A 12,236-nucleotide genomic window follows, 5' to 3' on the forward strand; every position below is an offset into this window, starting at 1 on the left:
CATCGGTTGGCGCGCAGCGTACAAGAAAATTTTGGCAAATATACCTCCCAGATCACCGGAAATAACACTTCTCAGACCCAATGATGCTCCCAAACCTCCTTAAGTTTTAGATCTCATGGCTTAGAAATTTAGTTTGGGGAAATACTGGCCATCTGCAACAAAAAATCAGGGGACAAATAATCCAAGTATACTTTTGTATACGATGGGTCTGGTTTCGTAACTCATCGGGAAGCGATTAGAGGGGTGGGCGTACGGTTGTGGGGCGCGTGTTTTCATGCAGGTGGGAACAATCTCAAGAAGTGATGTGTGCGTCCGCCCCGCCCCCCCCCCCGCCGGCAATGATACACCTTTGGATCCGCTACATGATATTCATAATTCTCAAATGGCATGCGAAATTTTTATTTTTTATTTTTAGATTCATCGTATGAGTTACGGTTCTAGGGGTGGGGTAACGATTAGCATTCAGTTCGCGCTGTACAACATTTTATCTCTGCATGACAGTGTTGCATCGAAGGACATAAATTATGTCTAGTGCGCAGTTTGCATATAGATCCTGGGCTAATACCAAAATGCGTCATGTTTCCCGACGACTCGGTCGAGTTCAAGACCAGCCACAGTTGCTTTCATAGCACACTTTTATAAGTTCTCTTCTGTTCCCTCCTTTTTCTCTTTCTTATTTTTGTTTTCCCTTCCTTCCATCCTCTTCTTCCTCCTCTTTTTTCCCCTCTTTTTCCCTTCTTCTCTTTTTTTTCTCTCCATTTTTTCTTACTCGGGGCACGCGCGCCCCCAACGCCCCCCCCCCCCCCGGATACGCGCCTGGTGTAATAACAGAATGGCCTGCTCAATTATAGAATACTAGCAACATAAGTAGCTGGCTAGATTGTGATACTGAAAATAGTTATTTTACAGTGACATCATTTATCAAAGGGTTATATGCTAATCCTTTTTGGAAGCAAAACACAGTTTGTCTGAAAGCAAGTTTTGAAAAACACAGCACTTCGTAGTACTTGGTGTAGTTTTCAAACAATATATTTTAAGTCTATCTTCTTATATCACATGTATATTAAACACCCAAAGCGACACAATCAATCAGTGCTGTCTATCATCAAAAGCAATGATATTGTAACTTAAACAAAATAAATGATACTCTTTTTTCTTCACTTTTCTTCTTAGGCAATGGTTGGTAATGTAGATGTTCAACAGCCTCGACAACTGGTAATGCAACTGCTTGAAACCCATCCGGCACTCATTTTTGATATATGTACACACAACATCTCAAGAAGTACAAGTTGCTTGAATTCAAACTTGGTATATGTAGTCTTTATTGTTCCTAATTGATCCTTATTTTTTTTCATCGAGTTCAAAGGTCATTTGAGGTCAACATTTGAAATCTGTGTAAAAACAGTATCTCAAAAAGTGTTAGTTGGTTGGACATCCAACTTGCTATGTAGATAGCACTTGGTAAGTAGATGAACCCTATTGTTTTTCATGGAGGTAAAAGGTCATTTTAGGTCAACAAATGTTCAGCTCTTGAAACCTTATAAACAATATCAAGAAGTGAAAGTTGGTTGAACTTCAAACTTGCTATATAGGTGGCCCTTGGTGAGTAGGTAATACATTTTGTTAATCATGAAGGTCATTTTGAGGACAATAGTTTATATCCCCTCCCAAGAAGTGAAAGTTGGTTTCATGGCAAATGTTGATAACACTCGGTGGATAGATAATCCCATTGTTATGCTTACGACCATTAGTGCTAATGCCATATCTCAAGAAGAGAAGTTGGTTTACTGTTACATTTTAATAAGTAGCCCTTGGAGAGTATTTGATTGCTATTGTTTTCCATAGGTCAAAGTTATCTTCGGTCAAAGATAGCCTGTATTTCCTTGACTTTATCATTCACTTGTAATTCAGTTCTGTATTTCTTGATCAGTTGTATTCCTTGCCAAATATAGACTTGTTTCCACTATGATCTAAGATAAGTAAGATTTTAGACATGTTATTAATATTACATTTTCTTTTTGTGAAAGACGTAATCATGGTTTTCTCTATTTGTCTGTGTTCTTTGACTTAACCGTTCAAAGCTTTGAATAAACACACAGTTTCTTTCACTGCTGTTCTTACTTCAATCTGCAAAATCTTCCAATTTAATGTGCTAATTTATTCTGAAACATGGACATTAATAAGCTTCAATACACATAACAAGTTCAATTAACTGCTCCTTTTTTATTGATGAATGTGCTTAGATTAAGTCTGCTGATCTTTACAACAACAAAAATGTAAAACAAGGAATAGTTCTTCGAGTCCAAATCTGATTCCAAACTAGTACATGCATTATGTTTTATAACAATTGGCATGACTGATGACTTTGAGAAAAGAAGCTCCCCCCCCCACCCCTACTTCTTTTTAAATTACTGCAAAGTTGTAGGAGACATGCAGGTTTCAATCACTCTAACCTACCCCCACCCCCAAATAATGTTACTTGCTGAAGCGAGGAAGATTTATAGATTTGACTTATTACAAAGTAGAACTCGCCCCATCCTGCTCTGATGGCTTGCAACAAGCTGTGCAACATTTCCATTCCCCCCCCCCCCCCACCAAAGAAAAAAATGATATCACTTGCTGATGCAAGGAAGACTAATAGATTAGACTCATTACAAAGTAGAGCTTGGTCCCATCCTGCTCTGATGACTTGCAAGATGCTATAAAAGAAGCTGATGGAGGTTGGCTCGGGCGAATTGTACCAGAGATGTGCCTTGGATCATCCTCGGCAAGAACAACACCTCCTAGTTGAGAATTGACATCATCAAGCCTCCGTCTAAATATGTCCTTCATCAGTTGCGGAATGTGCTTGTTACTATTCTTTTCCATAACAGGAACACAGGTCCATCTGCCTGCAGACTTTGAGAATTTCTTGTAAACCTGAAAGTAGAATCACAAAAATAAACTATCAGGGAGGAAAGTAATGTTTCTCAGGGGAGAAATTCAAGCAAGAAGACATTTGGCTAGGCTACGTAGAAAGAGTTAGGTACTGAAGTAACTGTAATTTTAGATTTAGGAGAGAAAATAACGATTTCAATGAAAGAAACACTTTTCAAGGGAGGCAAATTGGCTAGGCTGTATGGGAAGAGATATTTGTAGTAAAGGTAGAAAGGAAAAGAAATTCCTACAGTTATTGCACTTAGGACCTAGGCCTACTAAATTTATTCTTTCCACATAGCCTAGCCAATATGCTTTCATCAACTTCGTCCCTGGCAAAATGATAATTTCCTCCCCATGATTTAGGAGGTAAGAAACGTTTTTAGGGGAGGAAACTAACGTTATTTAGGGCAGGAAACTAACGGGAACCGCCTGAACATAGGCCTCATGATTTAGGCTACAGCATACGAAATCACTGCCATCATTCATAGCCCATGCCTTGTAAAGTCTAGTGTAAAGTATCTATGCGTGAACGTTAGTTAGCACTGTATCAAGAACATAGACTTGTTGCAATTTGATAAGACTATGACTGTGAAGAAAAGTAAGAGCGTTTAGCCTTACTGGCCTTGGTAGTGCTAGTAAATAGTAGGCTAAGTACCCTATACTAGTACTACAGACTTAGTATAGGCCCTACTACTGGCCTAGGCTAAACTAGACACTGTAGTAATAATAGTGGAGGCAGAGGTTCGTTCTCAGTTTCTCTCATCGATAATGAGAAGTAACGTTAAATCATGTAAACAAAAAATGTAACGTTTTTCTGTAGCATCTTGGGAATCCATTTCTTATAGCTAGTAGTACTAGTAGTATATTGTTTTATTTTAAAAATCCCGCGTAGGCTAAGTAAGGCAGGCCTATACACATACTTAAGCTAGGCTATCCCTAACATTACATGTATTATTATTTCAACGAAAGTATATGACTACGTACGTTGCGACTAACCTTCGTACCAGGGAGCAAAATAATAGCGACCCCGTGTATTCATCCAATATAAGCACCGCCCCATATATGAATATTCATACGCGTATTCAAACGACAAAAATGGATATTCATACGCCACTTTTTTGTAACTTCCGCTTTTTCATCATCATCACAAGTTTTCAGTACATGATCGTATATGTTTTGATGTACATCTTACGTTTTTAGTACATCATCGTATATGTTTTGATGTACATCTTAGTTTTTCAGTACATGTTCGTATATGTTTTGATGTACATCTTACGTTTTTAGTACATCATCGTATATTTTTTGATGTACATCTTAGTTTTTTAGTACATCATCGTATATGTTTAGTACATGATCGTAAGTTTTTAGTACATGAACGTATAAAATTAGATCATCATAAACATCATCATATGTTGTGGTCCTTTTCGCGTTCCATAACACTCAAACCACAGTTCATTAACTGTTCTTCGAAATCGCTGAAATAAAATTCACGGATCAAATTAACAGTAAAAGGAAACTTATAAAGTATTCGTTAAACCGAAAGATGAAACTTGGCGGGATCGATGTCATCGCAGAACTGTCCGATTGTAAACGTTAGATAGCCTATACACGCGAACATTCTTCGCGCTGCAGGGGAGCTGGATACCGCTATGTATAAACAACGAAGAGCCTGTTGTTAAAACTTATCTTGTGTTACACAAAGACCACGAAACCACCGATCTACTACATATATTGCGGCTTAAGGAGTTTTTTAAATCATATCTAATTTATAAGAAATTTCACCGGAAATTATTGAAGAAATTGATCGAATCGTTGTCAGAGCAGAATATAGCACTGAGAAGCTTAGGCTTCGCAGAACTGTCCGATTGTCAACGTTTGAGTACAGCCTACATGCGAACATTTTTTCGCGTTGGAGCTGGATAGCGCGATGTGTAGCCTGAACAACTCAGAGTCTGCTGTTAAAATTTACCTTGTGTTACACAAAGACCACGGAACCACCGCTCAAGTACATGGCGGCTTAAGGAGTTTTTGAAAACATATCTAATTTTTAAGAAATTTCACCGGAAATTAAGGAAGAAATTTATCTGTATACAAACGCTGTTTTTGTTGTGATTACCGTATAGGTACTGTGCGGAGGGTGGGTTATGACGCAATCTGCTATGGCAGAGCTGACGTCACGTATTGTACTGTTCAAATCATATTTGAAATGTCTATCCATAACGATTAAAAAATCGTTTCTCTGTCAAACGCAACATTAGCGTTCTCATACTTTGACAACATGTTTGGAAAATTATTTACTATTTTTTAAGGTAACTTCTTTGGGCCACCAGACAATCCTTTTAACAAAATTAAATTACCGCTTTTGCGTCGAATATAGTTAGGAATCATTTTGATTGATATGTTGATTTTAAAATTTAATACAAATTGTTTATTCCTTTTTAATTTTTTTTTAATTTTTAATTTTTCTATTATATTCCTCAGAATGACGCACCGTGTTTTACTGACCTAAGCCCTCGAGCGTTGCTGTCGTATTTTGCAGGGCAATAATAAAGGAAGAAAGTGTTGTGACCAGTTCTAACTTGCATTTTGGTTTTTGGGGGGTGGTTGATATCTACTCAAGATGACTTCACTGGAATTTGTCAGATTCTACGCATTGACGTTGTACTGCACGTGCATGGTTAATTCATTCGATCTAACTATTATACACACGAACGATATTCATGCAAGATTTGAACAATTTAATAAATATGGTTCCATCTGTTCAGAGGAGAACGCTGCCGATGGAGTCTGCTTCGGCGGAGTGGCTAGACGAATGACGAAGATTAACGAAATTAGACAAAACCACGTCAACACCGTACTATTGGACGCCGGAGACCAGTTTCAAGGGACTCAGTGGTTTTATTACTACAAAGGCTTCGCTGCATCATACTTTATGGAATTAATGGGTTATGACGCAATGGTAAGTCACGTGACTATGGCAACAAATTAACATTAATGAAACTTTTCAAACTGTCTTATATGATATGTGTGTGCCCTCCATTGACTATAGATGGTATAGTGTCGAGGGTATTAATTGCATTAACCATGTAGGATTGTGAAGTGGATTAGAGGATTACTCTCGCTTCATGTTATTGTTTCAACATCCCCCCCACGCCCTCTCCTACGTAGGATTGTGAAAAGGATTATAGAAGAGTCTCCTCCCTTAAATTGTTGGTTTAACACCACCACCGCCCCCCCCCCAACCCCCATCCTTACCCCGCTTTCCCTAATAAGACCTTTATAATGCTTGAATATAGAAACAAAGTAACATTAATGAATGTTTTTCGTATTTTCGTGTCTGAATAGTTTCAATGTATTGCCGAGGTGCTGACTGGTACGTATCGTAATGCCAAATAGCTCTGGATCTCGAAGTCAGCAAACTCCTAATACTTTCTTGTTAACTAACGACAAATTCTGTGGAATAGCTCATGATATAAATCTGACGTGATGGATTGATATAATGCACCATGCCCCGTGATCCCCTCTATAGCATTTGCCTTCAGACTCTGCAACATACTTTTCATTTCACTTTCATTGGACACTCGATATTGAGAACCTTATAAGATACCGTACATTGTTCTTCCTAAACCTTACCGCTATAAGGTATAATGTCTCTTCATATAGTCGCAACTATATAATGTAAAGCACATGTCGCGTGACGCCAAGGTAATATAAGTACGTGGGAACACGATTTTTGTTTGACGATCGTGATTATGTTATCCTTATATGGATCGTAATATTCGTTCATGGGCTTATACATTAAATGTACTTCATTCGAATTATTGAGTGTCATTAAATTAAACTTAAATGTCAAACACCTGGAGTTCTGGGCATTTTCATACAACGATCTCCCAACGTGTTGATCTGCAGCAACGTGGGGACTAGACCTTGTGAACAAACATTGCGATATATATATATATATATATATATATATATATATATATATATATATATATATATATATATATATATATATATATATATATATATATGTACAGTTCAATGATTTTCGTAAGAAGGCTTATCTAATTACACGATGGTAGAACGACGAACTTTCTCGATCAAGTATATATATTCTGCGCAAACATTGAACTTTTTGGTAAATTCATTTCACCAGTTATTACATCGCCATTATGACCTGCTCATTGTTGTTTGCAAGCCAGATTTGCCGCTGTCAACATATAAATATGCTTATAGATTTAAAGGTCATTAATATTTCCTCCCTCCTTAACCCTCCCCCCCCCTTAAATATGCTAAAAGTCTAAATAAGGGTCTGTCGAGTCGATATCTAAACAAACCTTTTAACCACCACCCTGAGACATTTTATATGTCTAATTGAAACCTCTTACAACGTCTGGGAAAGATGTTGCATGGTTAGCGCATCCATGAGAGACGTTTTGAAAAGTTTTAGCAATTTTTAGAATGCTAAAATTAGGGCCTTTGGGGAAATACTGGTTGGGGGGGGGGAGGGGGGTTGGAGACTGCAAAACACTATGGGCAGAGGGACATGTCTATTTCATTTTTAAGATTGCAAATCATAAAGTTACCTCAAAACGTTCCCACAAAGGATTCACAAAATGCATTTCTACAAATTCCAGTATTTGAATATTATATTTTATTCGCAACCAGGGCAATGTGTAAGCATTACATTATTTAATGTTTCAAGAAATGACAACATTTACATAACAAAGTGGCACTGAAATGATAACAATTTAAAAGGGTACAGTTTTCACCAAGGATAGAGCACTTCGTATTTATGAAAAACAAATGGGTTTTTTTTGTTACAACGAAACAGGGGTATGGGGCACGTGCCCCTTGTGCTAGCAAAATAGAAATTAAATTAAATTAAAATTGCAACTGAGATTATGTTGCCCTTTCAACGCTATAACTGTTTTCTTCTACTGGTTGTTTCTAGTTGTTTGTTACTTTTTAATCTATATTGGATGAAAATTGATAATGCTATTAATTTTTTAGTATACACTACAACATTGAAAAACTTAGCAATAAACATCGAGTTGCTACGTATAACAACACGACAACACACATGCTCGTTAATTCGTTAGTGAATGATTCCCCGTGAAACTCTCACAACGAAATAAATCACGATTTTTCGAAGAAGACAACCAATTTGCCTCTTTTGATGTATTTCTTTGGTTTTAATGATTTTTTTGTGTGTGATTAATTGTCAAACGAAATCAAACTATATGATAAAGAAAGTGAGCAAAAACCTGTAAAAACTATTAAACACAATGATCGTTGATTTATCATGAAAAAGGTATAACCAGTGGCACAACGAGGGACGAAGGGTCGGAGGGGGGCGACAGTTTAATAAATTTATGGGCTAGGATAATACCGAGAGGATCCTAGTGAATATGGGATATTGGGATAATTGGTAGATAAAATGAAGAGCCTGATAATGATATTATATATCCTGAGGACCAGACCTCGTTCTGGACGCCTCTGAATTCACATTCACGTTAGGAAACCCTGAAACGCGACCTTCGAAATGTAACCTCACTTTCATTTTAGTTGCTTTGAATTATTCGGTAAAGCATCCTGACTATGATTGTAACCATCGAATTTTCATGACAAGATTGGCTTAATAAAACTCTATGGAAGCGTTAAGGTGCCATCAAAATGTTCACATCTCAGGCTCTGCAATTTTGTTGCAATTCATGATGTTGTTGCAAATTATTGGAAATAATAACGTTCTGATGTGAACGTAATTAACTCTTTTGTTGCGAAAACAATGTTGAATTCGACGAGATTAATTAAGTGATTTTTCATCATTTTATTGTTTGCAGTTTGTTAAAATGATGACGTTCCATAAATAATCATTTGTTCGCCTACACACAGTACAAATGAATGAACAAAATTTTTTAAAGAAAATACGTTAGAATTTTTCTTCTTCTCATGTGCGTTTTCTCTTCCGCCGACAGACGATTGGAAATCATGAATTCGATCTCGGAATTGAAGGGCTGGCGAACTTTTTGGGAAATGTTACATTCCCCGTTGTCAGTTGTAACCTCAACGTGGACTTGGAACCCACACTAAACGGTCTCTTTACCAAGAGTGTAATACTAACCGTAGGTGGAGAAAAGATTGGCATCGTGGGATATACATTTCATGGAACGCCAGATTTATCAAGTACAGGTAATGCCTTCTATATATTAATAACAACAGTTATGAATTAACTATTAACAAGGCCTTTTGACGTCATAGACGTGGACAAGCGGAAGTGTATGCTTTCTGCTGAAGAAGGGGGAAACCGGGGTGGAGTGGGGTGGGGTGGGGGAAGGGGGGGCGGTGGGTAGACGTTTATCAACCGTTTCTTTTGTTTCGTCACTCTGCTGGGTTTTGGTACTCTAAAACCTTCACACTGTTGAGACTATTAAGATCATTTAAGGTTGTTTTAGGATAATTAACATCATGTAGGTTTTTTTCAACATAAAATAATTTTTTAACATTTTATCATTAATGGGGGGAGGGGGGTGGGAGCTCTCTGATTTTATTATGTGGGGAGGTTAAGGCCCCCCTCCCCCCCCCACATTAGAAGTATACGTGGTTGCCGGCGCCCCTGACTAATAAGTTTGTGCGATCACACGTTTATGCCGTGTTACAACAACATACGTGTACATTAGCCAACACAATATAGGATACGTGTACATTATACGGTCTTATCTACTCGATTGTGCATGTTTGACGATTCGCAATGTATTTATCTGTATAGTTTATACATTTTACTCGAAGCTCAATTATATGTTCAGTCAGTCATATACAGCGTTGTGAGATGATTATTTGTTATTGCTTGTTGTGGCGTCATTTGTGGCGTCATTAACACGGCATGTAATTAACATTTCATATTACTACATGCACCAGTTAATGAATGAGTAGGCCAACATGAATCATTAGTGAAAGAGACTCTATGAGTTCTTAAACTATAAACAGGAAGCAACTATTTTGGACATTAATATCCAAAGAACAGACCTCCGGTAGTAGCCTGTTAAACATTCATCCTGTTAGCATTCATCACCTCTTGACATAAAATGTCAAGATTTGACTACGATACGGTAGTCACGATCACACACTAGTTACTATCTATAACAAGTATTAGTCGTTTATACACGGATATTGTGTGCTGGTAGGAATTGGTCACGTGGTGAAGTGCGGGCAATCGGAGAGCAATGCATTTACATTATGCATTATCCTCGCAGGCGTCAACCCACACAAACGTGAGCAATCTTCGTGTTCCCTTTAATACTCAAACATGCCTCGTTTAATTTTTTTGTGGGTTGGGAAAGTGGAGGAGGGGAGAAGAGGGGAGGGGAGGGGAGGGGAGAGGAGGGGAGAGGAGGGGAGAGGAGGGGACAGGAGGGGATAGAAGGGGATAGGAGGGGGTAGGAGGGAATAGGAGGGGAGGAGAGGGGATAGGAGGGGGTAGGAGGGGGATAGGAGGGGAATTAGGAAGAATTAGGGAGAATTAGTGAGAATAAGGGATAATTAGGGAGAATAAGGGATAATTAGGGAGAATAAGCGAGAATTAGGGAGAATTAGGGGGAATAATTAGGGAGAATAATTAGGGAGAATAATTAGGGAGAATTAGGGAGAATAATTAGGGAGAATAATTAGGGAGAATTAGGGAGAATAATTAGGGAGACAGATAGGTGTAATGTTTGTGTGTCTGAGCAAGGGGTGGTGTGTGGTGTGGTAGTGAGGAGTGCCTTGGTTGATTGTTCTTCAGTATTATATCGGTTAATAAGGTTGGTATACTGTAATGTAACTCTAAACCCTCCTTTCGTATTCTGTCTGTGTGAACTCAATATGCAGCTATAATAGTATCCAGTGTTCAGTTTATATAGCGTATACGACAATTAGCCTACTAATGATTGCAGTGTGTATATCGGTGAACGGTTGTTGAAACTTATATAACAATTAGTTAAGTTTAAATTATTATTAAGTACCTATTAAGGGCTGAAACAAATACGAAGGTTCTATAAATATAATGTGATCTCTTTCTGTTTGAAACACGAACTTTCTGTGAAATGTTTGCTACTTTCAATTAAAGTCATGACGTTGGTGGTTAGGCTATTAATAAAAAAAATGAGTGATGAAAGCTGTGTTATATGATGTCAAAAGTCTCATATTTCACAAGTTATTGAGATATTAATAGATACAAAAAATATAGAAATATATATCTATAGGTACAAATTTCAAGAAGTTATGAAGATTTTTATAATTACAAAAATATTAAAAACATTGATAATTAATCAGTTTTCTGTTGCAATATGAGAAAACTGCAGTAGGCCTAATAATGTAAGAGACAAATTGCTGATCCATGAAAATAGAAAATATTATGTAATTTAATACATTTATGAATCTTGACATTTCGAATCAAGTATAAGCTAACAAAAATTTCTATTTCCTAGAATTGAGATTGAAATTTCTTATTATTTTCTTAATCTGCTATGTTTGCACAAACTATCATTAATTACCATCACTAAATTATGATGACGGGATTTAATTAATGAATTATTCATTAATATGTAAACATGATTGCATACCTACATGCATAACATCATGCGATTTAGCGACCTATTGAAAGGTCGCCAGCAAAATTAATTAGTTAAATGAAATGGAAGTTAACGACTAAAGCACATGAATTGAAATTGTGAGTTGGAAAATCAAGAACAGAGCAAAAAACTTCCAGCCTCCACCGGGATTCGAACCCGGTCGTCCCGCTTTATATGCGGACACCCTATATATATATTTAAAAAAAAAATACGGATGCTATCAACAAGTGAGTTTTATAAACGTGAGAAGTTTGGTTTTTTACGAATTCACCCATTAGCGCATATTTGGACATTTTTTAATCCCTTGCATTCTGCAGGAAAAGTTGAGTTTGGTGACGAAATAGAAGCAGTGAGGTCAGAGGTCAAGAATCTTCAAAAACAAGGCATCGACAAAATTATCGGACTAGGCCATGCAGGTTACAACATCGATTTGAAGATAGCTAAACAAGTGACGGGACTTGACGTCATCATTGGCGGTCATACAGATACATTTCTCTACACAGGTATACGGTATGATATGTGGATCATTCCATTACATAGGAGGGGTATACGGTATGAACGTGTGGATCATTTTATGAAGTAGGAGGTATACGTTATGACATTTGGATCATTCCATTAAATATAAGGTATACGATATGAACGTGTATGTATGTATTGTATTGTATGTATGTATGTATGTATGTATTGTATGTATTGTATGTATGTATG

General features: G+C 37.2%; 1 protein-coding gene and 1 long non-coding RNA gene across 3 annotated transcripts in view; one reads left to right on the plus strand and one right to left on the minus strand.

The window, feature by feature from the left end:
- The window catches only part of LOC139969838 (snake venom 5'-nucleotidase-like), a 41,066-nt gene that overhangs the window by 11,474 nt on the left and 17,356 nt on the right, over positions 1-12,236 (plus strand). For both annotated transcript variants that reach the window (XM_071975148.1, XM_071975149.1), the window contains exons 2-4: positions 5,401-5,878; positions 8,898-9,111; positions 11,846-12,031. In XM_071975148.1, coding sequence (XP_071831249.1) covers positions 5,540-5,878; positions 8,898-9,111; positions 11,846-12,031 — 739 coding nt within the window. In that variant the 5' untranslated portion in view covers positions 5,401-5,539. The remainder of the gene's footprint in view (positions 1-5,400; positions 5,879-8,897; positions 9,112-11,845; positions 12,032-12,236) is intronic.
- LOC139969841 (uncharacterized) lies at positions 1,355-4,230 on the minus strand. The gene is made up of 2 exons (XR_011793813.1): positions 3,538-4,230; positions 1,355-2,919 (listed from the first exon to the last, which is right to left on the minus strand). It is a non-coding gene; the product is annotated as an uncharacterized lncRNA (long non-coding RNA).

Source organism: Apostichopus japonicus, chromosome 7 (assembly GCF_037975245.1).
Source record: "Apostichopus japonicus isolate 1M-3 chromosome 7, ASM3797524v1, whole genome shotgun sequence".
NCBI classification, from domain to species: Eukaryota; Metazoa; Echinodermata; class Holothuroidea; order Aspidochirotida; family Stichopodidae; genus Apostichopus; species Apostichopus japonicus.